The 23,637-nt window shown below is 33.4% G+C and overlaps 2 protein-coding genes and 1 long non-coding RNA gene across 5 annotated transcripts; 2 read left to right on the forward strand and 1 right to left on the reverse strand.

Moving 5' to 3' along the window:
- Positions 1–4,915: 4,915 nt before the first annotated feature.
- Positions 4,916–6,167, forward strand: LOC128035398 (uncharacterized). Its single transcript, XR_008191847.1, has 2 exons — positions 4,916–5,282; positions 5,734–6,167. It is a non-coding gene; the product is annotated as an uncharacterized LOC128035398 (long non-coding RNA).
- A 2,492-nt stretch (positions 6,168–8,659) lies between these two features.
- Positions 8,660–13,376, reverse strand: LOC105765226 (uncharacterized). Of its 3 annotated transcripts, none has more exons than XM_052625752.1 (7): positions 13,352–13,376; positions 12,334–12,579; positions 12,091–12,155; positions 10,321–11,890; positions 10,098–10,240; positions 9,788–9,977; positions 8,660–9,697 (listed from the first exon to the last, which is right to left on the reverse strand). In XM_052625752.1, exons 2-7 carry the CDS (start codon positions 12,518–12,520, stop codon positions 9,105–9,107), a joined length of 2,748 nt encoding a protein of 915 aa, XP_052481712.1. In that variant the 5' UTR covers positions 12,521–12,579; positions 13,352–13,376; the 3' UTR covers positions 8,660–9,104. The 3 variants fall into 3 exon arrangements, with proteins under 3 accessions (XP_052481712.1, XP_012439669.1, XP_012439668.1); XM_012584215.2 differs by having other exon boundaries at positions 13,244–13,365; XM_012584214.2 differs by lacking the exon at positions 13,352–13,376 and adding an exon at positions 12,687–13,187.
- A 5,445-nt stretch (positions 13,377–18,821) lies between these two features.
- LOC105765229 (UDP-N-acetylmuramoyl-L-alanyl-D-glutamate--2,6-diaminopimelate ligase MurE homolog, chloroplastic) lies at positions 18,822–22,505 on the forward strand. Its single transcript, XM_012584219.2, has 6 exons — positions 18,822–20,756; positions 20,871–20,987; positions 21,083–21,258; positions 21,582–21,727; positions 21,980–22,177; positions 22,306–22,505. Exons 1-5 carry the CDS (start codon positions 18,881–18,883, stop codon positions 21,996–21,998), a joined length of 2,334 nt encoding a protein of 777 aa, XP_012439673.1. The 5' UTR covers positions 18,822–18,880; the 3' UTR covers positions 21,999–22,177; positions 22,306–22,505.
- The last annotated feature ends 1,132 nt before the right edge of the window (positions 22,506–23,637 follow it).

Below are 23,637 nucleotides of genomic sequence, written 5' to 3' on the forward strand. Positions count from 1 at the left end.
TTCTTTGGTAGTTTGGTTCACACTCTCTAATTGGTTGATATAAACTCCGATAAAGAACTCACAAGATTGAATTCTACCTCATTGAGAATTTGAATTTTTCTTTTTGAGTGATTAACGGTGAGGTTTGCTAATTTTCCTTTTTGAGTGTTGAGTGTTTGTTTTGCAGGTAGTCCAAAAAAATAATAATAATAATAAGATGCTCCGCCGCACCCTTAACATCCAAATGGGAGACGATTGTGATAACCAAAGGACCAATATTTTCCATTCTAGGTGTTTTATAAAAGGTAACTTATGTTCACTTATGATTGATAGTGGGAGTTGTTCAAATGTAGTTAGCAGTTATTTGGTGGATTCCTTAAAGTTACATTGTATCGAGCACCCTAAGCCGTATCACCTTCAGTGGCTTAATAAATGCTCAGAAGTTAAGGTTACAAAACAGTCCTTGATCACTTTTAAGCTCGGGAATTACGAGGATGAGGTATGGTGTGATGTGGTCCCAATGCATGTGGCACACTTGCTCCTTGGACGGCCTTGGCAATTTGATCGTGATGTTACACACCAAGGCAAGCTCAATAGATACTCTCTTGTGTTTAAAGGCGAAAATTCACTCTTGCTCCTTTAAATCCCAATGATGTATATAAAGATCAATTAAAAATGATGAAATTTTGTGAGGGGTGAGGGAGAAAGGAAAATAAAAAGACAGAGAGAAAAGAGGCTAGTAGTGAAAAAGTCAAAATTTAAATGGCCCAAAGGTGAGTGAATCCATAAGTGGCAAAACTAGAGAGAAAAATTGATTGGAACAAAAAAAGATGTGCGGAGAGCCCTACTCAATAAACAACCTTGTATCATTGTGAGGTTTAGGCAAAACTATTTATCTCTATCTAACATTAATGGATATTTGCCTAGTGTGTTTCAATGTCTTTTGCAGGATTATGTGGATGTTTTTAGTGAGTCCCCTAAAGGTTTACCACCTTTACGTGGGATAGAACACTTCCATTGGCCACATATGAAGAAGGATGTCGAAAAGGTATGTTCTAAGTGCATCAAATGTAAACAAGCAAAATCTAAGGTAATGCCTCATGACCTTTACACTCCTTTGCCGATTCCTACTTCACCATGGGTAGACTTATCCATGGATTTTATTCTAGGATTGCCACGAACTAAGAAAGGAAGCGTGAGTTGTTATTCTCTTGATTTGCCTTGTGTAAAATCTGCGAATTTGTGCAAATCTATTTTGGTGAATAAAAAAGTTTTGAATGTAAGTTGGTACGTATGTGAAAACCCTCATGGTTTAACTTGATTGGTTTAATGAAATCTTTGTTACACTTGGCATGACTAATCAAAATCAAGTTTTAAACCAGTAATCTATTTTGGTATATTTTGTTGGAAAATCAAGCATCATCTATTGTGTGCAAATACTTTCTATTGTTTTGATACTTGGTTTTGAATAAGGTAACGAAATTTACCAAATTTGTTTTCAATTTATATTCGTGCCTTAAACAGTTTCGTGGTTATACATGAAGTTTGAGTTGCATTTGACAAAGGTTAACTCAACAACGGAGTTTCGACTACACTATGCCCCCGATGAGCGAAGGTTTGTATTAAATGGAAAAGGTAAAATCGACCCTTATTCTTCTCATTATAAAGGTAAGATGCTTGAAACTTTTGAAACACCTTTGTACTCCTCGGATAGTGACAAAGATCATGTTGATGATTTAATTTTTGTAAAACACTTAGATCGAAACATGCTTGACTGTCCTATTTTATTTATTGATGATCTATCTATTTTGATGGTTGATAAAAAGATTATTGTTTTTGATAATTTTTATGATGCATGTGTGAGTGAATCTATAGTCCGTCAATTAATGCACGGTATGATTGTGCAACTCTGTGAACCTTTTCAAATACCTACTTGTGACGATTACGTTTACCATTTGATTTATTACTCGCGATTTATTCATGGTTTGTGGAAACAATTTGAGAGGATTGAATGCTTTAAAACATGTCCATCTTTCAATATGGCTGACTTGTCCCCATTTGATTTTTCAGATTCGAGGACGAATCTTTTTGAGGAAGGGGGAATGATACGAGTCACAGAGGCCCAACCCAAATTCTTGAAGGCAAGGCCCAATAAGAAGATTCCAAGCCCAATCAAGAAATCCACCCATACTTAGTTGAAAATCAGGCCAAATTGTCAAAGTGGCTCAAGTTGTAAAGTTATATTTTTATTTTTATTTATTTATTTATTTTTACTTAGTTTAATTTTTATGTAAATATTCAGGTCGAGTCCCAAATAAAGACCCTTGGTGAATTTCCATATTAAAATAATTAGGAGTTTTTTTTTATTTTAGTTTTCTAATTAGATTAGGACTAGTTATAAGGCCTATTTATATGGATTGGCCAGCCACCCTACATTACATTACAATTACATTGAAAATTTCAGATTTAATTTGAGTGAAAATTCTCTTTGAGTTCTCCAAGGATTTTCTCTTGAGTTTTCTTTAGAAGTTGTTTTAACAATCTTTTTGATTGTGGGAGCCATCTTCAACCTTCTTCTTGCCATTGATATTCTTTGGAGGGGAGATTAGAGCCGTTTGAAGGGAGTTGTGAGATCTTTCGGGATTTCAAGGCTTCTTAGGACTTATCTTTTAATTTCTTACTATCAATTCTTTCTTTATTTCTGCTTGCGCTGAATCTTTATCTAATTTTTTTTTGTTTTTATTGTATTTTCAGCCTTTTTCTATCTTAAGGAATCAGCCCAAAAAAAATCCCCAATTTCTAGGGTTCTTCCATACTCTTTTTGGGTAAAATCAGATTGTCGAAATTTGGGGAAAACTATCTTGGTGTTCAATTGGGCAGAATCGCAATCTCCTCTAGGGTTTCAAGATTCCTTATTAACACTTATTTCTATTCTCAATTTGATTCTTTACTGTTTTGGGGATTTTATTTCAGATCTGGAAATTCAAAATTCTAATCTTTTAATTTTCTGTTTCGTTTCAGATCTGATTGTTTAGGATTTTTCGTAGGAGTTTCCCGTGACTTGGCAACTCGATCTTGGTCCGCGCGCAACCCCCGTATCATTTGGTATCAGATTTTGGGCGTTTTGGGTGTTCTTGGTTTATTTCTAAACTGATCTCAATTTTTTAAAGCAAAAACAGCAGTTTTACCCAGAAAAATCTTTCAAAAAAAATTCATTTGAGTGGGTAAACGTTGTCCAATTGATCTGAAATTTTACATACATATTTGTGGCACTGTGATTGAATATAAAAAAATTATTCCCGCAAAAAAATCAGTCAAAAAAGTCAAAAAATTGAAAAAAGATGAAATCCAATAAAAATTTAAAAAAAATATTCAGCGGATTGAGTTTAGTGCCCAAACTTTCCAGATCAAAAATTAAATATTTAAGGACATTCCAGATTTATTTTCATGATTTTTTGAGATCGGGAACACCTCGAACGAAGTTGTCAAGTTACTCCGCAGTTTTTCGGGTTTTCTGTTTTCAGCAATTTTTATTGATTCTTAGCTGTAGGTTTTCATTTATTTGCTTTTATTCTTCCTTTACAATATCTAACACCTTCTTGTTTCTTGTGTTAGTAGGATTTAAACGTGTGCACAATCCTTCCTCGGTGCAACACAAATCAATTGGTGTCTCGTCAGTTTTTGGCATCCTAGTGCAAATTAGGATTCTTTGGTAGTTTGGTTCACACTCTCTAATTGGTTGATATAAACTCCGATAAAGAACTCACAAGATTGAATTCTACCTCATTGAGAATTTGAATTTTTCTTTTTGAGTGATTAACGGTGAGGTTTGCTAATTTTCCTTTTTGAGTGTTGAGTGTTTGTTTTGCAGGTAGTCCAAAAAAATAATAATAATAATAAGATGCTCCGCCGCACCCTTAACATCCAAATGGGAGACGATTGTGATAACCAAAGGACCAATATTTTCCATTCTAGGTGTTTTATAAAAGGTAACTTATGTTCACTTATGATTGATAGTGGGAGTTGTTCAAATGTAGTTAGCAGTTATTTGGTGGATTCCTTAAAGTTACATTGTATCGAGCACCCTAAGCAGTATCACCTTCAAAGGGCTTAATAAATGCTCGAAGTTAAGGTTACAAAACAGTCCTTGATCACTTTTAAGCTCGGGAATTACGAGGATGAGGTATGGTGTGATGTGGTCCCAATGCATGTGGCACACTTGCTCCTTGGACGGCCTTGGCAATTTGATCGTGATGTTACACACCAAGGCAAGCTCAATAGATACTCTCTTGTGTTTAAAGGCGAAAATTCACTCTTGCTCCTTTAAATCCCAATGATGTATATAAAGATCAATTAAAATGATGAAATTTTGTGAGGGGTGAGGAGAAAGGAAAATAAAAAGACAGAGAGAAAAGAGGCTAGTAGTGAAAAAAGTCAAAATTTAAATGGCCCAAAGGTGAGTGAATCCGCAAGTGGCAAAACTAGAGAGAAAAAATTGATTGGAACAAAAAAAGATGTGCGGAGAGCCCTACTCAATAAACAACCTTGTATCATTGTGAGGTTTAGGCAAAACTATTTATCTCTATCTAACATTAATGGATATTTGCCTAGTGTGTTTCAATGTCTTTTGCAGGATTATGTGGATGTTTTTAGTGAGTCCCCTAAAGGTTTACCACCTTTACGTGGGATAGAACACTTCCATTGGCCACATATGAAGAAGGATGTCGAAAAGGTATGTTCTAAGTGCATCAAATGTAAACAAGCAAAATCTAAGGTAATGCCTCATGGCCTTTACACTCCTTTGCCGATTCCTACTTCACCATGGGTAGACTTATCCATGGATTTTATTCTAGGATTGCCACGAACTAAGAAAGGAAGCGTGAGTTGTTATTCTCTTGATTTGCCTTGTGTAAAATCTGCAATTTGTGCAAATCTATTTTGGTGAATAAAAAAAGTTTTGAATGTAAGTTGGTACGTATGCGAAAACCCTCATGGTTTAACTTGATTGGTTTAATGAAATCTTTGTTACACTTCGGCATGACTAATCAAAATCAAGTTTTTAAACCTGTAATCTATTTTGGTATATTTTGTTGGAAAATCAAGCATCATCTATTGTGTGCAAATACTTTCTATTGTTTTGATACTTGGTTTTTGAATAAGGTAACGAAATTTACCAAATTTGTTTTCAATTTATATTCGTGCCTTAAACAGTTTCTGTGGTTATACATGAAGTTTGAGTTGCATTTGACAAAGGTTAACTCAACAACGGAGTTTCGACTACACTATGCCCCCGATGAGCGAAGGTTTGTATTAAATGGAAAAGGTAAAATCGACCCTTATTCTTCTCATTATAAAGGTAAGATGCTTGAAACTTTTGAAACACCTTTGTACTCCTCGGATAGTGACAAAGATCATGTTGATGATTTAATTTTGTAAAACACTTAGATCGAAACATGCTTGACTGTCCTATTTTATTTATTGATGATCTATCTATTTTGATGGTTGATAAAAGATTATTGTTTTTGATAATTTTATGATGCATGTGTGAGTGAATCTATAGTCCGTCAATTAATGCACGGTATGATTGTGCAACTCGTGAACCTTTTCAAATACCTACTTGTGACGATTACGTTTACCATTTGATTTATTACTCATGATTTATTCATGGTTTGTGGAAACAATTTGAGAGGATTGAATGCTTTAAAACATGTCCATCTTTCAATATGGCTGACTTGTCCCCATTTGATTTTTCAGATTCGAGGACGAATCTTTTTGAGGAAGGGGGAATGATACGAGTCACAGAGGCCCAACCCAAATTCTTGAAGGCAAGGCCCAATAAGAAGATTCCAAGCCCAATCAAGAAATCCACCCATACTTAGTTGAAAATCAGGCCAAATTGTCAAAGTGGCTCAAGTTGTAAAGTTATATTTTTATTTTTATTTATTTATTTATTTTTACTTAGTTTAATTTTTATGTAAATATTCAGTCCCAGAGTCCCAAATAAAGACCCTTGGCTGAATTTCCATATTAAAATAATTAGGAGTTTTTTTTTATTTTAGTTTTCTAATTAGATTAGGACTAGTTATAAGGCCTATTTATATGGATTGGCCAGCCACCCTACATTACATTACAATTACATTGAAAATTTCAGATTTAATTTGAGTGAAAATTCTCTTTGAGTTCTCCAAGGATTTTCTCTTGAGTTTTCTTTAGAAGTTGTTTTAACAATCTTTTTGATTGTGGGAGCCATCTTCAACCTTCTTCTTGCCATTGATATTCTTTGGAGGGAGATTAGAGCCGTTTGAAGGAGTTGTGAGATCTTTCGGGTTTCAAGGCTTCTTAGGACTTATCTTTTAATTTCTTACTATCAATTCTTTCTTTATTTACGCTTACTTTGAATCTTTATCTAATTTTTTTGTTTTTATTGTATTTTCAGCCTTTTTCTATCTTAAGGAATCATTAAAAAAATCCCCAATTTCTAGAGTTCTTCCATACTCTTTTGGGTAAAATCAGTTGTCGAAATTTGGGAAAACTATCTTGGTGTTCAATTGGGCGAATCGCAATCTCCTCTAGGGTTTCAAGATTCCTTATTAACACTTATTTCTATTCTCAATTTGATTCTTTCTTGTTTTGGGGATTTTATTTCGGATCTGAAATTCAAAATTCTAATCTTTTAATTTTCTGTTTGTTTGGATCGATTGTTTAGGGTTTTTCGTAGGAGTTTCCCGTGACTTGGCAACTCGATCTTGGTCCGCGCGCAACCCCGTATCAGTAATAGTTCTCGAACAAACAATAAAATTCAGGAAAAAAGAAAAGGAAAAACTCTTCACCGTTTTCTTAGCAACCAAGCATAATTTCCAAACATCATGCTGAATTATCGATGCTTAGTATAGTTTCTTAACCAATTATTTAAACAAAAAAAGTGAGAAAAACTGTATAGAAAAGAATTGAAACTCATTCAGATTAAAAAAAATTCTACAGAAAAATAACATGTATTAATAGAAAGTAAGGTAAAGGACGAACCTAAGGAATCTAACATAAGCCTAGAGCAAGGTCTTGAAGATCCAACTGAATCTACGCATTTGACAGCTCAGAAGAAAAAAAAGAAGTGTTTTCCAACATTAAACAGAGAATTAAAATGAAAACCGAAGCGGATTTCGAAATCTCGAACCGCACAAGCTTTTTGTATTTACTTTTGTACTCCGCAAAGGAACAAATAGAAAATAATGGTAAGGCAGGAAACTTTTTGTTGCGTTGGAAAATGGAAGGCTAAGTGTTCGAGAGTGTAATTCTAAATTTTCTCTTTGGCTTGATTTTGTGTGTGCTTTTTTTAATAATAATAACGAACATTTTTAAATTTATTTGTCTTTTTGTTTAATTCAGCGACTTTGGAGTAAAGTTCCCGCCTTCGTACGTTTGGTTTTCTGTTCTTGTGACTTTCTTAATAATTTGGTTAAAATCTGTCATAGGTCCTTGTACACTTTACAAGTTTAGAATTTAGTCCTTGTGTTTTTATTTTCTAGAAATTAGTCTTTTAATTTTCAGATTTCAAAATTCAGGTCTAATTGTTAAAATATTTTTTTGTGAAATTTGTTGGTGTGACATTTTGAAATAAAAAATACTCACTTAATATTTATGTAACTAAAAAATAGCATTGTGATAAATGAGAATTTAACAAAATTATTTTATCGGTGTTAACATTGACTTTAATTTTAATTTTGAAAAGTAGAAGAAATAATTCCTAAAATATATATATAAACTAAATTCCAAAAGTAGACTTATGATATATTTTAACCTAAATCACTAAAAGATAAATTTATTACATAAATAATTTATGTGCAAAGTAGATTGTTCTTTTCATGCATTTGTTTTCATACATATTCTATAAAAAATATTAAATGTCATAATTATCTTTATAATAATATTTATTTTTAAAGAAAATTATTTTAATAACTTTAAATTGTGCTTTATTGATTGGTTTGTCTGCTCCAAGAATAGCCTGATTTAAATCATTATTGTAAAAAATATATATTTGAAATTGTTTTGTTAGCATTAGTACAGTAAAAAGTCAATTTTTGTTGCAAAGCAGGAAGCCTTATTATTAACCGTAGAGTAAGTTGTTGATTGAGTTTTAGCTCGATTGGAATGAGTATTATTTTCGATATAGAAGGATATGGGTCCAAGCACGCTAAAGTGCATTATCCTCCTATTTATGGATTAGGGAGTAGTTATGGGTGTTTTTAAGCATTGTGTGAAAAAAGAGCAGATATAATCTGAATTATAATAAGATTGCTAAAATATATTTATGAAGTGTGTTAAGGGACCTGATCTGGCTTGGTCGAACTTGAACAAAAAAATTTGTTTACAAGCCAATTTAACTTAAATTTAAAATTTAAAATATTTTTATTTAATTTTATTTATAAAAATATTTAAATAATAATATGATCTTTTTAGGCGCATCAAACCAGATTTGGAAAAATCTTTTATAATCGATCTTTGGCCCAGCCCATGGGGACTATTCAGGATGCATTTAATCATGTATCCTTTACATATTACATGTATAGTACCCAACTCATATACCAGAAAGATCAAACACTTGAATAAAATTTCAACCTGAGAGGAAGAATGGATTTTCACCTTAAAAGAAAATTCATACAGAGAGGAAGAAGAGAACAGGTAATGGCATGAAGATAAACTATCTGAAATATATAAATAGTGGACTGAATGATTTACTTGGTAATTACAAGCTGTAAAGCCAATATTGCTATATATTGTCTAATCCAGTCCCACTGGAAATCTATTTGGAACTGAAAAATTAACCTATAAATGATTATTATTGTTTGGGCTTAATGTAAACAATGTATGTAGGAGTGTCAACACCATTGTTTCAATCCATGCACTGGACTGATAACCACTTGAAAACCAGCAAGAAACACCTCTTCTAGGGCCGTCATGCTGTTCCGAGGAGGAAATAGCGAGTTAAGCGTGAATACAAGGTTAGAACACTGAATGAGGCCAATCATGTCTCGATAAACACGGAACACTGGTTGTGTTGCCCTGCAAAAACTGCCTCTGTTTTCACAGATGCAATTTGGCAAGAAGTGCATGAAGCAGCATGTGCTGCTTTACGTTTGCAGTCGAATGGCAGCATCAATTACCAAATCCTCTAAAATGCTGTCAACTAACTCTGTGAAAACTTCCTCCATATCGAGTCGGTTATCCATCCACATTCCAGATTTGTGCAAATCCTTTTCAACAAGTTGCTGTAATGTCTGTTGGGGCAGCTCCAAGAGGAGTTGCCAATCGACATGTCTCAACACTTCATGAACCAGATTTTTTGATAACATAGCCGGTTGAAGTCGTGGATAGACAAGCGAAATCCATGGGGAGCATCCAAAATAACATTGATATATCTCCAAAATGACTTCACTAATATAGCCAAAAAGCAGCCTACGATCGGTATAGGACTTCTCAGGCCATACTTCAACATTATTGAACAAGGATGCATCAGGCATTTGGTCTGACAAAAGCCATCTCCTAGAGAGCTCACGCCAATTGAGACCAGAAACTTGGAGAACTGCTCTTATGCTTTCAGACAAAGATCCTTGCTTATCCTTGGAAGTACCTGCAGTACTCTTCAGATCCAACTGGGATTCCAATATCGAAGTTGCATTGTGTTCTTCAATATCTATACAAAATGGTTCGACCGGTGGTTCAGCTGCACAAGATTCAGATGTTAATTCACCATCAAAAAGAAAACATATGCCCTATATATAATAAGCAATTTCTATCAAAAGAATTCATTCACCTGCTAGAGATACAGTGCTAGGAGAGTTAACGCTCTCTTCGACAAAGAACTGTTCAAGAACTGATACAGGACTTGGCTGCTCTTCTCTATCACCTGTGCTATCAGAATTTTCTGCTCTTTGAATGCTTGAAGGGCTTGATGAGTAAACATCTATTGACCAAGATGATGTTCGATCCCCTGATGGTGAATTCTGGAAAAACCAGAGTGACCAAGATAGAACATAATTTTAGCACATAAGACAACAAAATTAAACAAAAGGAGAACAAGAGAAACAAAAGACATGAATGAAAGAGATGAATAGTTGCTGTACTGGTTCGGTTCTTTGGGTCATGTCAGAATTCTGCACACCATTTGGTTCCGAAATGACACCTAAAGCATTACTTTTGCATTCGTCCCACATGACAGCATGATGTCCTTCCATGACTTTCCCAGGACATACAGAGGTTTCATTACCTGCGCAGATAAGATAAATTATTATTTGAGGAACAAATGATGATTGGGATTTCATTTTCTCTTTCAAAACCGAGAAGTACCTTTGTGACTAAAATCATCACTGACGGAATACACAGTTCGAAGCACTTTGGTGGCAGGAGATAAATCACCATTGATGCTCTTCTTTGCATTTTGCAGTTGATTATCTGGCTTCTTGTTATCAGACACCAGCTGCGTGCCTAAAGTATTAATGGGAGAAATTAAGTAGCTGCTCTTTTCTTTCTGAACCCTCCACTTGTATCCATTAACAGTTGAATAGTTGTTGTATGGTGAAAATCTCATTTGTGGTGATGCAAACCGGTGTTCCTTGTCTCTTACTGGTGCAAGTCTAGGCAACAAGTCATATTGAGGCAATGACGTTAAAGTCCTCAGTTTCTGTTGTCTCGATAAATCTTCATTTCCTCTATTTAACATATCTGAAAGGTGTTCACTAGGATGAAATTTTCCATTGAGATACCTTTGAGTTAACATATTTGAGGTTCTATGACAGCTCTCTGTGGATGAAGCAGCTTTGCTTCCAATGCCTGTAACAATGTTCTCCGTTTGGCCTATCCCATCTCTTCTGTTGACCTCACGGAAAAATTCAGACATTTTTCCAACATCCTGATAGCTTTTACTAGAAGAAATGCTTTCATTTGCCCGCCTGCTCGTTTCTTTAATATCATCTTTGAACTGTTTGAATTCATGAAGGGATTTACGAATATCATCTAGGGACATCTGGCGATGCTCCTTTTTGTTCACCTTCATAGCGTGCCGCAACTTCTTTTTCATGTGCTCAAAAGACAAGAATGTCTGCCTAACACTTTTCTCCTTTTTCCTCAAGCTATGACTAGACGGTGGTGACGGCCAATTACTGATTTTATCAGGATAACTTTGTTTGCCTGATTTCAAGACTACTGTGGCATAAGAAGTCTGGGGCATATCACTTCCCTTAGAAATGACCATTTCAGCATCTACTGACCCTTCACACTCCTCTGCTCCTTTTGGCTGACACTGTGATGTTTTGGCGTTGGAGGAAGATTGAGGTGGTTGATTCTCCGTCTGAGAATCCCGTAAATCTTGAATATGTTTCACTAGCAGAGAATTTGGGTCTTGTAGGAGTTTCATGAACAACTCCTTGTTGGAATTTAAAACCTCCAATGCTTCTATAAAATCATTAGGTCGGTTGGCTACCTCATTTATAGTAAGGTTCTCCCCATCAGTTAACTTCTGATTTACGAAAGCTTCAACTCGAAGATTAATCTCCGTCTGATGGCCATGCTTCTTACCTCCAATGTTTTTACAGCTGTGGTTTCCTCCATTGCTAGTACTCACATCATTATCAGATGCTTCTGTCACAGATACTAAGTTGTTATTTGAAGGTTTCTCAGCCGTATTTCGCTCTGAAGGTTGGCTATACCCCTCAATTGCTGCTTTACAACCACGAGCACGAAAGCGACTGGATTTCTTCTTTGAATGGCCAACAAGTTTGGGGTTAACCTGTTGATTTTGCAATTCACAAATGACTCTTTTCTTCATTGTCAGATGCTTCACAGACATCACTTCTTCTACATCATTTTTAACTTCTGTCTTCCTAGAATTTACTGCAACACTCCTGTTATCAACAGCATCCTGAAAATGTTCAAAACAGATGTATGTGAAGCATCAGACAAAGAAGAAAAGAGCTACCATGAAATGCAAAAATGGAAATCCATGATAAGCTTAACAAAAATTGTAGCTCAGTATTGTGGCAAACTTTGTACCAAAGAAAGAACAAATGGTACTCAGAAAATGCATTGAATTTTATCATAAAAGCAGCTTAATAAACTCACATCTATGTGTTGACCCTTCTCCTCATTAGAGAGAAATCTAGTCTTATTCTTTGCATGACCATCACCTGCAGATGACATAATTGAACTTAGGTGTATTTGGCAGCTGTAAGACTTGAAAAATGCATGTGACATGATCAAGAATGAGAATAATTAACCTACTTTAAAGAATATATATATATATATGATCTGCATGGAAATGAAAATATACTTCATTCTCAACAAAAGATAAAAGGGCTTCTTTACATTTAGCCTGCCTGTTAGCACGCTTCTTATCGGAAATGAGCTTCCCATGTGAATGAGCTTGGCGAAAATCGAAGAAGTGAATTAACCCCCAGGCACATCCTGACTTGTACTTTTCATAGATTGCAGGGCTTTTAGGTGACAGCAAAGGGCTCTTAAGCACTGGGCTCCTAGGCAATCTCCTATCCATTTTGAGTGCTAGCAGTGAGGCATTTTTATGTGTTTATTCAGAAATCTAAGCATGAGAACCTGGAAAAAAAATCAAGTGAAGTTGTCAGTCAAATATTGCACATGACATCACAAAGAAAAAAACGACAAGACATTTGAATTTGAATGTTTTGCAGAGGTAAATCTACTTGAATTTGATGTAATCTTCATCATCTCATACTCATAACCCAGCAAAAGACCCTGAGTGAAGCAACCATGAGACTCACTGGCAATTAAATGTAGAGGATAATGAAAATAAAAGTTGAACATTCAAAGCCATTTAAGATCCTAGAAAATGAAAATGGAGAAAGTAAAAATCTGCTAAACAGAGAAATACTCAGAACAAGAGAGAGAGAGAGAATCAATCAGCATTGTTTCAAATATAGTAAAAACTATATCATTCTCTTAATGTTTGAACCAAAAGAAAAAGAAAAACCCATTCCATGCATTATTCATCATCTCCAAAAGTCAAATCAAAACCCAAAAGAAAGAAAACAAAAAGAAAAAGAAACTTAGTATCTTCATCTACCACATGAGCACTTGCCAGTTCTTATTATAGTGCTATTCTGGCACTGATTTCATAATCACGAGTCAATTTAGCATTAAAGACAAACCATAGACTAGAAGAAGAAAAAGGAGGAGAGTTAACTCAAAGCCGTAAAGGAGAGGGAACAAATAAATTAAAATAAAAAAATTTGTGGGAAACCTGGTTCAAGGATGAAGAAACAAGAATGGCAGAGAGTTTAATATGACATTGACAAGTAACATAGTAATAAGGTTTGGAGATAGAGAGATGTATGAAATATTTACATACACACGGTAATGGGGTAAAGTTTTTATAAACTTTGAAATGAAGCAAAATCTTTGAATCCTTTGTCTTCTTTATCGCGCTCCCTCTCTTTTTCTTCTCTCTCTGCAATTAAAACTTTCAACCATCATCACTGCTTGTTTTCCACATAATGCATGGCTGGATTTAAAAATTAAAAAATTACTTTCTTTTATATTTTACAAATTTGTTTTTTTTTGGCTTAAAAGGAAATAATTTATTTTTTGTCAATATTTTTTTAAAATTTTAAAATATGAGTTAATATTTAATGTGTTGTAATTGAAAAAGTATTTAATTTCTCAAATTTATTATGTATTTATTTAGATATTATTATTTTATTATACCTTAAAAGATTATATCTCACCATTATTCCTAAAACTCCTACACAAAATGTAGCATAAATACAACTATTTGTATTTGATAATAATATTATTTAGCATATTATGGGTGTGCCATATTGTCCTATTTGACTCATTCAATTGAAATATAATATTTTATTATTTGGTTGACAAAAGTAACATTATTTAAAAGCTTGTTTTACCATTTTGTCCTTAACTATAAATAAGGAATGAAAATTAGTTATGAAAATATATGAACAAAATCAATACAATAATGATATATAAAATGTTAAAATAATGAAAACTTGTTTATAATAAATTAAAATTAATATAATTTTACGACTAATATAATATAAATATATAATTAACGGAGAATACAATTTAAATTTTAGTGACAACATAATTAAAAAGGACAATCACAAATCTCCAAAAGATTTAGTATTTATAAATCGTAAAATAAATCTGAAAGATGCCTTAATTATAAAATATACATAATAGAATAGATAAATATTAAAATTATCGATTAATAACAATTAAGGTTGTCGTTATCGTACTTGATTAGGTTGCAAACAAAATGAGCTTACATCTTAAACATATATAAATTCTAGCTTTGCCTTGATCTTTTACAACTATAATTCATATTGGTCAATAAATGTTGAGATTATAATTGTATTTTATGATTAAAGTAAAATATGTAAGAGATTGCATATATTCATTACGATATACAAAATGAATTGGTCATTATTATTTTTATTCGATAAATGATTAAAAATAGCATAAAAATATGAATATCATTCTTTGTGAGCCTTATGTTATTTAAGAAATAGATGGTAATTCGATTACTAAAATATTGAGAATATAAAATTATTGGCTTAAAAGTAATAGTCAAAATCCAAACGGAAAATATCATTCGGAAAGTCATTTTATTTTTTTAATTCAAATGACTTCTTTTGAATTAAATTATATAGTATCTTTAAAGTGGAAAATACATATTAACTTTCACTCCGCTCCTTTAAAACAACATTGATGAATATTACAATCTAGGAATCAAAATAAAAATAAAAAAACCTCACAATTCTAAATTTAATATTTTTATTTGTTCATTTGACCTTCAATGCATATAATATTAGCCAGTAAATGTTTTTATCTTTTAAAATTATCACCTAATCTAATTTAACGAAAGATGTTATTAATTAGACTTCAATTATTAATTTCTTGGAGAACAAGAATTAAATTTCTGAAATTAAAAATAAAAGATTAAATTTTAAATGTACAAAAATATAAGGATTAAGAACATAATAAGTTAAATTTAAAAAGTTAAAATGGTAATTTTTTTGGGCAACCTATAATCGGGCAATAAAATGACAAGTAATTTTGATGGTAGGAGTTAATGAGATTTTGACCGTAAAAGTATAACAAGGTATTTGTATTAGGAGATATGTTATATTTTGTCTTATTTATTAAAAATGAGTAAATTAATCTTTATATATTAGTTCAAAGAGAAAATTGATTTTTCTGTTAAAATTTTCATCAATTTTATTGTTAAAAGCTAGCTTGGTTAACAGAATAATCATACAGTTATATGTAGCACATCACATGTATCTCATTTTGATGTACATTGAATTAATAGTAGAGATAGCTAAATAACATTTTGCTGCGTTGAAATGATAATTAATATATTAAATTATGTAAAAAAGAAAATTGGTTAAAATGGCAAGTAAGTTTGATGGTAAGGAGTTGAAGCATTCGTGTTTGAAAACGGCAGCATCTTGGACGTTCTGGTGTAAGAAATTAGAAAAACTACAAACTTTGGCAGAGGCGTTGCTGTCTGATGGAAGGTGCAGAGACATTGTTATTTGTCTCTATGTTCCGATTTTCGTTTTTGAATTTTGCTGTCTCTTTTTTTGGAGTTTCGGCTTTTGGGCTCAGCTGAACTTTTTTATTATTTTTAATATTTTCAATTTTATATTATATGTATTTTTTTGGTCAAGATATTATTATATGTTTTTTCACTTGCACAAGAAAGGATAATAAGTGCTCAATTTGACTTGCAGATGATTTCAAACTACGAATGGTGAATTCAATTTAAAAATTCTGGGTCTGGTTTTATTGTTTTTGATAATAAAATAGATATAATTATGATGGTTTAAATAAAATAATATTATTTTAAAAATAAAGTATAATTATAATACTACCTACTTAGTCTGATGAATAATAACTTCCATTGATTATAGGATACAATCATAACAAAGTTTAGAGTTATTTCAATATTAGGTGGGTTATGTTTTCACATTTTATGTTTTATATTAATTTGATTTGATTTTATAATTATTTAAATATATATTTATAATTATATTGTATTTTACTTGTAAATTCTATAAAATCAACTATTTAATTACATTAAGCTCAAGTTTTTTTTTTTTTTAACTAGCTTAGTGACGTTATATGGATTTGGAATTCTAAATATGGACAAACATCAAAGATTGCTGTCATTCTTTATGTAGGCTCAATTAGTATTAGCATTCATGCCTATTAATGATGAATGGCCTAAAATATTCAGCATGCTTATTTTACCACTACTGGTAGATTTACCCACTTAATTCAAAATGATCTTTTTAATGCAAAACATACTCTCCTTTTCCCCCCTAAAATACGTTAAAATAATCTCATATAATTTTAATTAAATAATAAATAAATATTGATTGAGTTAATGTCCAATTAACTCGTAATATATTAAATATTTTATCTTTTCATAACCACATATGGCAGACCTTTACAAGACCATCTTTGTTGTGCTAAGGTCGGTCTTGGGGGTCGTCTGGAGGTGTGTCCGCCCACGGCTCAAGGCTAAAAGGGATCAAAAACATTATTTTTCAATTTTTAAGTAACTCAAAAAAAATTGTAACTTTTAAAGATAAAAAAAAAACATTTAACGAGCTCAAAAAAAATATTTCGCTTTTAAGAGCCCAAAATTTTTTTTACCAACTTTTAAAGGACTTAAAAATCTTTCTCCAACTTTTAAGGAACTTAAAACCCCATTTTATTATTTAACCTATGGTCCCAAAAATATCAAGAACAAATCTATGTTGAGCACATGTGCTAAGAAACCATATGGACATTACATCACTGTGACTCCAATTAGATAAGGTATAGCTCTATTGTTAGTAAATTCAGAAACACATGGACTCCATTGTCTCCCATAAATAAGTCTAACTATATTATAGTGCTGAGCAAAATTCAATTCGATTTGATTCGAAAAACTTGATAAAAATTTTAAATTTTAAATTAAATAGTTTGAGTTATTCAGATAAACTCAAATAAAAAAATCAAAAATTTCAGTTTAACTCGAATATGAATTACACAATTCGAGTTATCTGAAAATCTGAAAAAGAAAAGGTAAAACTATGTTGTTTTGATAAATGTTTACCCATCAGCCTTAATTATGTAGTTAAATAATTTTGTACTTTGTCTACTAGTTAAATAATCAATCCATGTAAACGTAACATTAAGTATAAATAATAGGATTCGTTAACTCGACTAAAATTTTTTTAACTCGATTCGAAAAAAATTTAAATTAAATTTGATTACTAAAATAAAATTCGTCAATTTGATTAATTAAAAATTTTTACTCAATTCAACTCGACGCAATCCAACTTAAACCATAACACCTAAGAAAGCATAGTGATAGAGAGAAACTAAGACACTCAACTCATGTAGACCAGTTCCACCAAACAACCATCCAACCCATGAAAACTAATAGCTCTCCGCTTTAATCAAAAGTAAACCACCACCATTATATCCATATCCTCCTCGTTGATTTTGCCTGTGAACAAGTTTAAATGCTTAATTTCAATACAATAAAGATATGTTAGTTATTCCAATATGTTGAGCTACCAAATAAGATTTGGGGACAGTCAAACAAAGCTTAAAAACAACCTTTGTGGATGGTTTCTGGTTTGGTTGCTATTCGAATTTATAGAAAATAAATAAATTCAACTCCATACAATTTCCGTTAACTATCCATATCTTCGACCAATTGGGCTTTGGGGACCGTTTTGAATCGGGCCCCGACATAACTACCGTAGGGACCACTGGTGGTCCGCCGCTGCTGCTTGCACCCAATCCGCTGCCATCTATACAACAACAGCAATTATATAACAAAAAGAAAAACTAGTATGATTTAAAATTACAGCATAATGTTCACTTAATTACAGTGTGACTAGACATAACAAATTGAAATAAATTATTATGGTTATGTTTGTTGGTCTGGTAGGTAATTAAGTTAGGTTTTGACATTGAAATCTGGCATTTGGATTTTGAATTTGAATCTGTAGATCTAATGATGTCCGTTTCAGTTTGTTTGTACATTGTTAACATGCTAATAAAGTACCACTACCTAAACTAAAGAACTCGAAATATCAATGAATTTATTAGAAGAGTCAATGTGCCCCACCAAAATCTTTTAAGTACCGCTGTGGAATTTAAGGCATTTGTTAGTTAAATTTATACAGTTCTTTATGTTTTAAGTTTCAGTATTATATACTTTTAGTAACAGGAATTTAATATTCATATTCAATTAATTTAATGATTAAAATGGAATTGATAACAACCTAAAAATTCTTGGGTTAAATTCAATTATATAGCACTGTGCAAATATTACTTACATTACAAGGAAGCTATGCAATTAAAAAAGTTTTGCTCTGCTTCTCTGAAACAATGTTGAAAAATTTTACAATTTTAGATTTAAAACCACATATTTTACTACTCCAAAATCAATATTTATTTTTTCATGTAATATTTACCACCTAAATAAATTTTTAATTTTAAGAGTTTCACATAACCCAATTTAATGAATTTTTTTTGACGGTGTTATCAATTATTAAATAAAAGGAGTACAGGGACTAAATTTAAAAAATGTAAAGAGTATAGGTGTTGGGAGCAGAATTAGACTCAACGTAAATCGTTGTATTAAAATTTTTTTAAGGCTTAAGCCCAATTATTACATGGGCCTGAGATCCAAAATTACCCGCGGTTCTGAAATCGAAAAACCGAAACAGTTCCATGTCTAAACGGTTTAAACGACGCCGTGCAGCAACAAAATTCCCAATCTCAAAACCTCTATCCCCTGCACGGTCCTAAAACCTCACTGCAGTTTGTTACTCTCTCTCCCCACCCTTCAATGGCTTTCTCTCTTCTTTCTCTTCCCAAATTTCTCCCTCCTCACCCCAGTTATACCTCTTTAAAAGGCCACCGCCATCACCGGCACCGCGGTGTCCATTTTAAGCCTCTTCGTCTTCCTTCTCTCCGCCGCCTTCCGGCTATCGGCCCCGACGGGAAGTATTATCCGACTCCCTCCGACGAAGACCCTCCCGAAGCTCCCGAGGATTCCATGCACGGCGTGGACAAGTTTCAGCAAATTCACCGCCAAGCTGCTCGTGCCCGCAAGCTCCAAGAAGAAGACTTCAACAAGCACAAGTCAAATTACCTTTCTGCCATTGCTGACGTGGACGAAGACGAATTGAGTAAAGAGAAAACGGGAAACGACGACGGGGATGATTTGTTCGGTGAAATCGATAAAGCCATTGCCATGAAACGGCAAGAGATGGTCAAGCAAGGTTTGTTAGAACAAGCCCCTAAAAAGGCGGAAGCCATTGATGAGCTGGACCCTGATGAAGTCGTTGACTTGGAAGAAATTGACAAATTACGAGGTTTGACTGTTGCTTCTGATTCGGACGAGGGAGAAAATGAAGATTCAGATGATGAAGATTCTTCGAAATTCGATGTCGGTTTGAGTGACTCTGAAGGTAAAGAAAGAGGTAATGATAAATTTAATTTGTTGGATCCATCATTTGATTTAGATTTAGATAGTTTTGGAAAGAGTAAGGTTAGAATTGTGGAACCTAAGTTTAAAATGAGTTTAGCTGAGCTTTTAGATGAAAGTAAAGTGGTGCCAGTTTCGGTTTACGGGGATATAGAGGTTGAGATAACAGGGATACAACATGATTCTAGGTTGGTTAGTGCTGGAGATTTGTTTGTTTGCTGTGTTGGGAGAAAAACGGATGGGCATTTGTATTTGAGTGAAGCTGATAAGAGAGGAGCTGTTGCTGTTGTAGCGAGTAAAGAGATTGATATTGAGGATACCTTGGGATGCAAGGCATTGGTTATTGTTGAGGATACTAATTCAGTTTTGCCTGCATTAGCTGCATCGTTTTATAGGCACCCTTCAAGGAATATGGCTGTTATTGGGATCACTGGGACCAATGGCAAAACAACCACGTCTTATTTGATAAAAGGGATGTATGAGGCTATGGGTTTGAGGACTGGGATGCTAAGCACGGTTGCTTACTATATACATGGTGATAATAAGTTGGAATCGCCAAATACGACCCCTGATGCTGTTTTGGTTCAGAATTTGATGGCTAAGATGTTGCATAATGGAACTGAGGCTGTTGTTATGGAGGCTTCTTCCCATGGACTAGCTTTAGGGAGGTGTAATGAGGTTGATTTTGATATTGCAGTGTTCACCAATTTGACTAGGCATTTAGATTTTCATGGGACTGAGGAGGAGTATAGGGATGCTAAAGCAAAGTTGTTTGCAAGGATGGTGGACCCTGAGAGGCACAGGAAAGTTGTTAACATTGATGATCCTCATGCACCTTTTTTTGTTGCACAAGGTAACCCTGAAGTTCCTGTGGTGACATTTGCAATGGAGAATAAGAATGCAGATGTTCATCCCCTGAAGTTTGAGTTGTCACTATTTGAGACACAGGTCTTGGTTAATACACCTCATGGGATATTGGAGATTTCGTCAGGTTTGCTCGGAAGGCATAATATCTATAATATTCTTGCGTCTGTGGCTGTTGGAATTGCTGTTGGGGCACCCTTGGAGGATATTGTTAGAGGGATTGAAGAGGTTGACGCTGTTCCTGGCAGGTGTGAGTTAATAGACGAGGAGCAGGCATTTGGAGTCATTGTGGACTATGCTCACACACCTGATGCCTTATCTAGACTGCTTGATTCTGCAAGAGAGCTTGGACCAAAGAGGATTATTACTGGTATGCTTGTTGCTTATGTTTTTCCTTAAGAAAACCGTACTTCCTCTAAGTCATTACCATTTTTTACCCTCTCCCCCTCTTTTCAACCTATTAATAAGATCGTCCTACATGAAGTTATCGGTTGTCCTGGGGAGAGTGACCGAGGAAAGAGACCAATGATGGCAAAAATCGCAACAGATAAAAGTGAAGTGACAATGCTGACATCTGATAATCCGAAGAGTGAAGATCCATGTAAGTATAAGAAAATGGTATAATTATCATGAGCTGCATTGGCAGTTGCTTAGAAATGCAAACCTACTTACTTACATGTTTCATCTTTTGATCAGTGGACATCTTGGATGACATGTTAGCTGGCGTGGGGTGGACAATGCAAGATTATTTGAAATATGGAGAAAATGATTACTATCCTCCTCTCCCAAATGGTCATCGACTTTTTCTGCATGATATTAGGCGGGTAGCAGTACGTTGTGCTGTTGCTATGGGAGAAGAAGGCGATATGGTTGTAAGTTTCTTGAAGTGAATTGGTTTGCTTCTATATTCCAATAATCTAGAAAACCTAAATCTTCATGAGTATAGTCATATGTTTTTGTAAATGAGTGTTTTACTATTCTACAATTGACCTAATGTAACTGCAGTGCTCACAGCCTCACACACCACAAATGAGTTGCCCTACCTACATATATATAATTTGTTGAAAATTTAAATTAGTTAATGCTCATAGGTTTCTTGTGTTAATCATGTAATTTATGCCTTTCCTTTATCATGCCCTTCTCTGCTTGTACTAGTTGATATGTATATTTGCTAAAATGATGCTGTGTGTTGCAGGTGATTGCTGGCAAAGGCCATGAAACATATCAAATTGAAGGTGACAAAAAAGAGTTCTTTGATGACCGCGAGGAATGCCGGGAAGCATTGCAATATGTTGATGAACTCCATCAAGCAGGAATAGACACCAGCGAATTCCCATGGCGGTAGGTTTATTCTCTATTACTTATGCTTAATTAACGAAGAATACTTCTGTTTTGATCAGTATGCCTTGTCCTGGACAATTTCCTATGTGGAAATGAGTTTCATGGTCGGCAAATTATAAGGATCATGTCTTTATTACATGTGATGCTGTGTACAATGCAAGCTTACAGGAAATGGAAGAAAAGAATGGTATGACATGGTTTTATTTGATAAGGACTATAATACTAATGATTCTTCCTTTCCTATGTGAACAGGTTACCAGAGAGTCATTAATTTCCACGAGTGTACAGATAAATTGATGTCAATACTATGGCAGGGAATAGTACCCTTAGATCAAAATCCTGCACTTTGGTCCGTACTGAAAAACATGACACTGCTACAAATCTGGTGCAGGAACTCATATAGGCTGTTTGAGGGCATGAGTTTGCAGAGTCATTGCTAAAAAGAGAACAGTAAGAGCTCCACCGCGCAATCTTGTAATTTTGTATGTAGTTTCCTTGAAGTCTTGTAGGACTCCTTGTGAATGTTAGTTATGAGTTAGCCCTTTATTTTTTTCTTGATTTAAACTCTTTTTGTCCAGGTTTTGCCAGTTTTGATGTCATTTCAAAGACGGCTTCAAGGAAATGCGCCCTTTAACAGACATGAATGTACGCCGTTGTATGCCGAGTGACTATTTTTGTGTATATGTAAAATAACTATTCTGAAATTGTGAAATGATGACAGATTCTGTCAACTTGATGCCACACTTTCTAAATAGTGTTACGGATTGGATTGGTGCAACAGCATGTTCTTGTTTAATCTGATGGAATTAAAAAAAAAAAAAGCTCTAAAGGATAGGCTTCTTAATGATTTGATGTTATTGTTGTTGCCAATGGTGAAGAGAAAGTAAATGATGGCATAACAAGTTTAATCTAATTGAGAGAAACCCGTCATTGTGATATATAGACGCATCTGTACTACAGAACCAAAGCAAGCATGTTACGTTCACTTTCAGGGTTTGATATTGTTAGGATAACACTAGTTCATGCATTTGGAAGACCCCTACAGAAGTTACTGTTGGATATAAATACGTGTCTGTCTCACATCATGTGTTCATGTATTTAGAAGATTATATTGTTATATGCATCGGATATAAATGTAAGGATACAAAATCTGCTGTAAGCATGATGTTTTAGAGGAGGGACATTTGATGATTTGATCATCTAATATTTTCCTTATTTGTCTACTATATAAGATGTCAATTTTACAAGTAAACGTACTTATATTTTGTTATGTTAATGCAGTAATTCTCTTTTAAATTGGGATAATATAATTTTGAACTCTGAATTTGACAATTAAATTTACTTTGACATTTGTGTATTTTTTATTATTATCTATTTTAGCACATAAACTTAACGACTAGGTTTATTTTCATCTTTAAACTTGAAAATATAAATATTTTATGACGTAACACTTTGAGATTATGTCACATCATCACTTGAAAATTAAAAAAATTATATAAAGGTTCAGAGAATTACATGATACAATCTTAGAGTGTCACACAATGTTTTAATAATCAAATTAGTGATTGAACCGGTCAGACCATTCTGATTCAGTCGGTTTGATCGGTTCAGATGTTAGACCAACAAAAATTAAAAATTTATAAAAAAAATAAAAATATATATTAAATTGGTTCAATCTATTCAACTACTGATTTATGTCCTGGTTTTCAATTTTTACCATTTTCAAGCCATTTTTATTCAATTAATTCAATCTCTTTGTTTGGACTAATATGCCTGTTGATTCTCGATCCAATCGATTAATCTAAGCACGTTTCAAGAACACTAACCACATCATATCTTAACAGAATCCAAGTTTACAGACAAAAATCAACCTAACTTTAAAATTCAAGGACAAAAAATTATATTACTCA

This window comes from Gossypium raimondii, chromosome 12 (genome assembly GCF_025698545.1).
Source record: "Gossypium raimondii isolate GPD5lz chromosome 12, ASM2569854v1, whole genome shotgun sequence".
Lineage (NCBI taxonomy): Eukaryota > Viridiplantae > Streptophyta > Magnoliopsida > Malvales > Malvaceae > Gossypium > Gossypium raimondii.

Coding starts and splice junctions, on each gene's coding strand:
- LOC105765226 (XM_052625752.1), bottom strand. CDS start 12,520: ATGGATAGGAGATTGCCTAGGAGCCCAGTGCTTAAGAGCCCTTTGCTG. Junction 12,156..12,333: donor TGCTAACAGGCAGGCTAAAT/GTAAAGAAGCCC, acceptor TGTCATCTGCAG/GTGATGGTCATGCAAAGAAT. Junction 9,978..10,097: donor TGACCCAAAGAACCGAACCA/GTACAGCAACTA, acceptor TGGTTTTTCCAG/AATTCACCATCAGGGGATCG.
- LOC105765229 (XM_012584219.2), top strand. CDS start 18,881: ATGGCTTTCTCTCTTCTTTCTCTTCCCAAATTTCTCCCTCCTCACCCC. Junction 20,757..20,870: donor ACCAAAGAGGATTATTACTG/GTATGCTTGTTG, acceptor TCCTACATGAAG/TTATCGGTTGTCCTGGGGAG. Junction 20,988..21,082: donor TCCGAAGAGTGAAGATCCAT/GTAAGTATAAGA, acceptor TCTTTTGATCAG/TGGACATCTTGGATGACATG.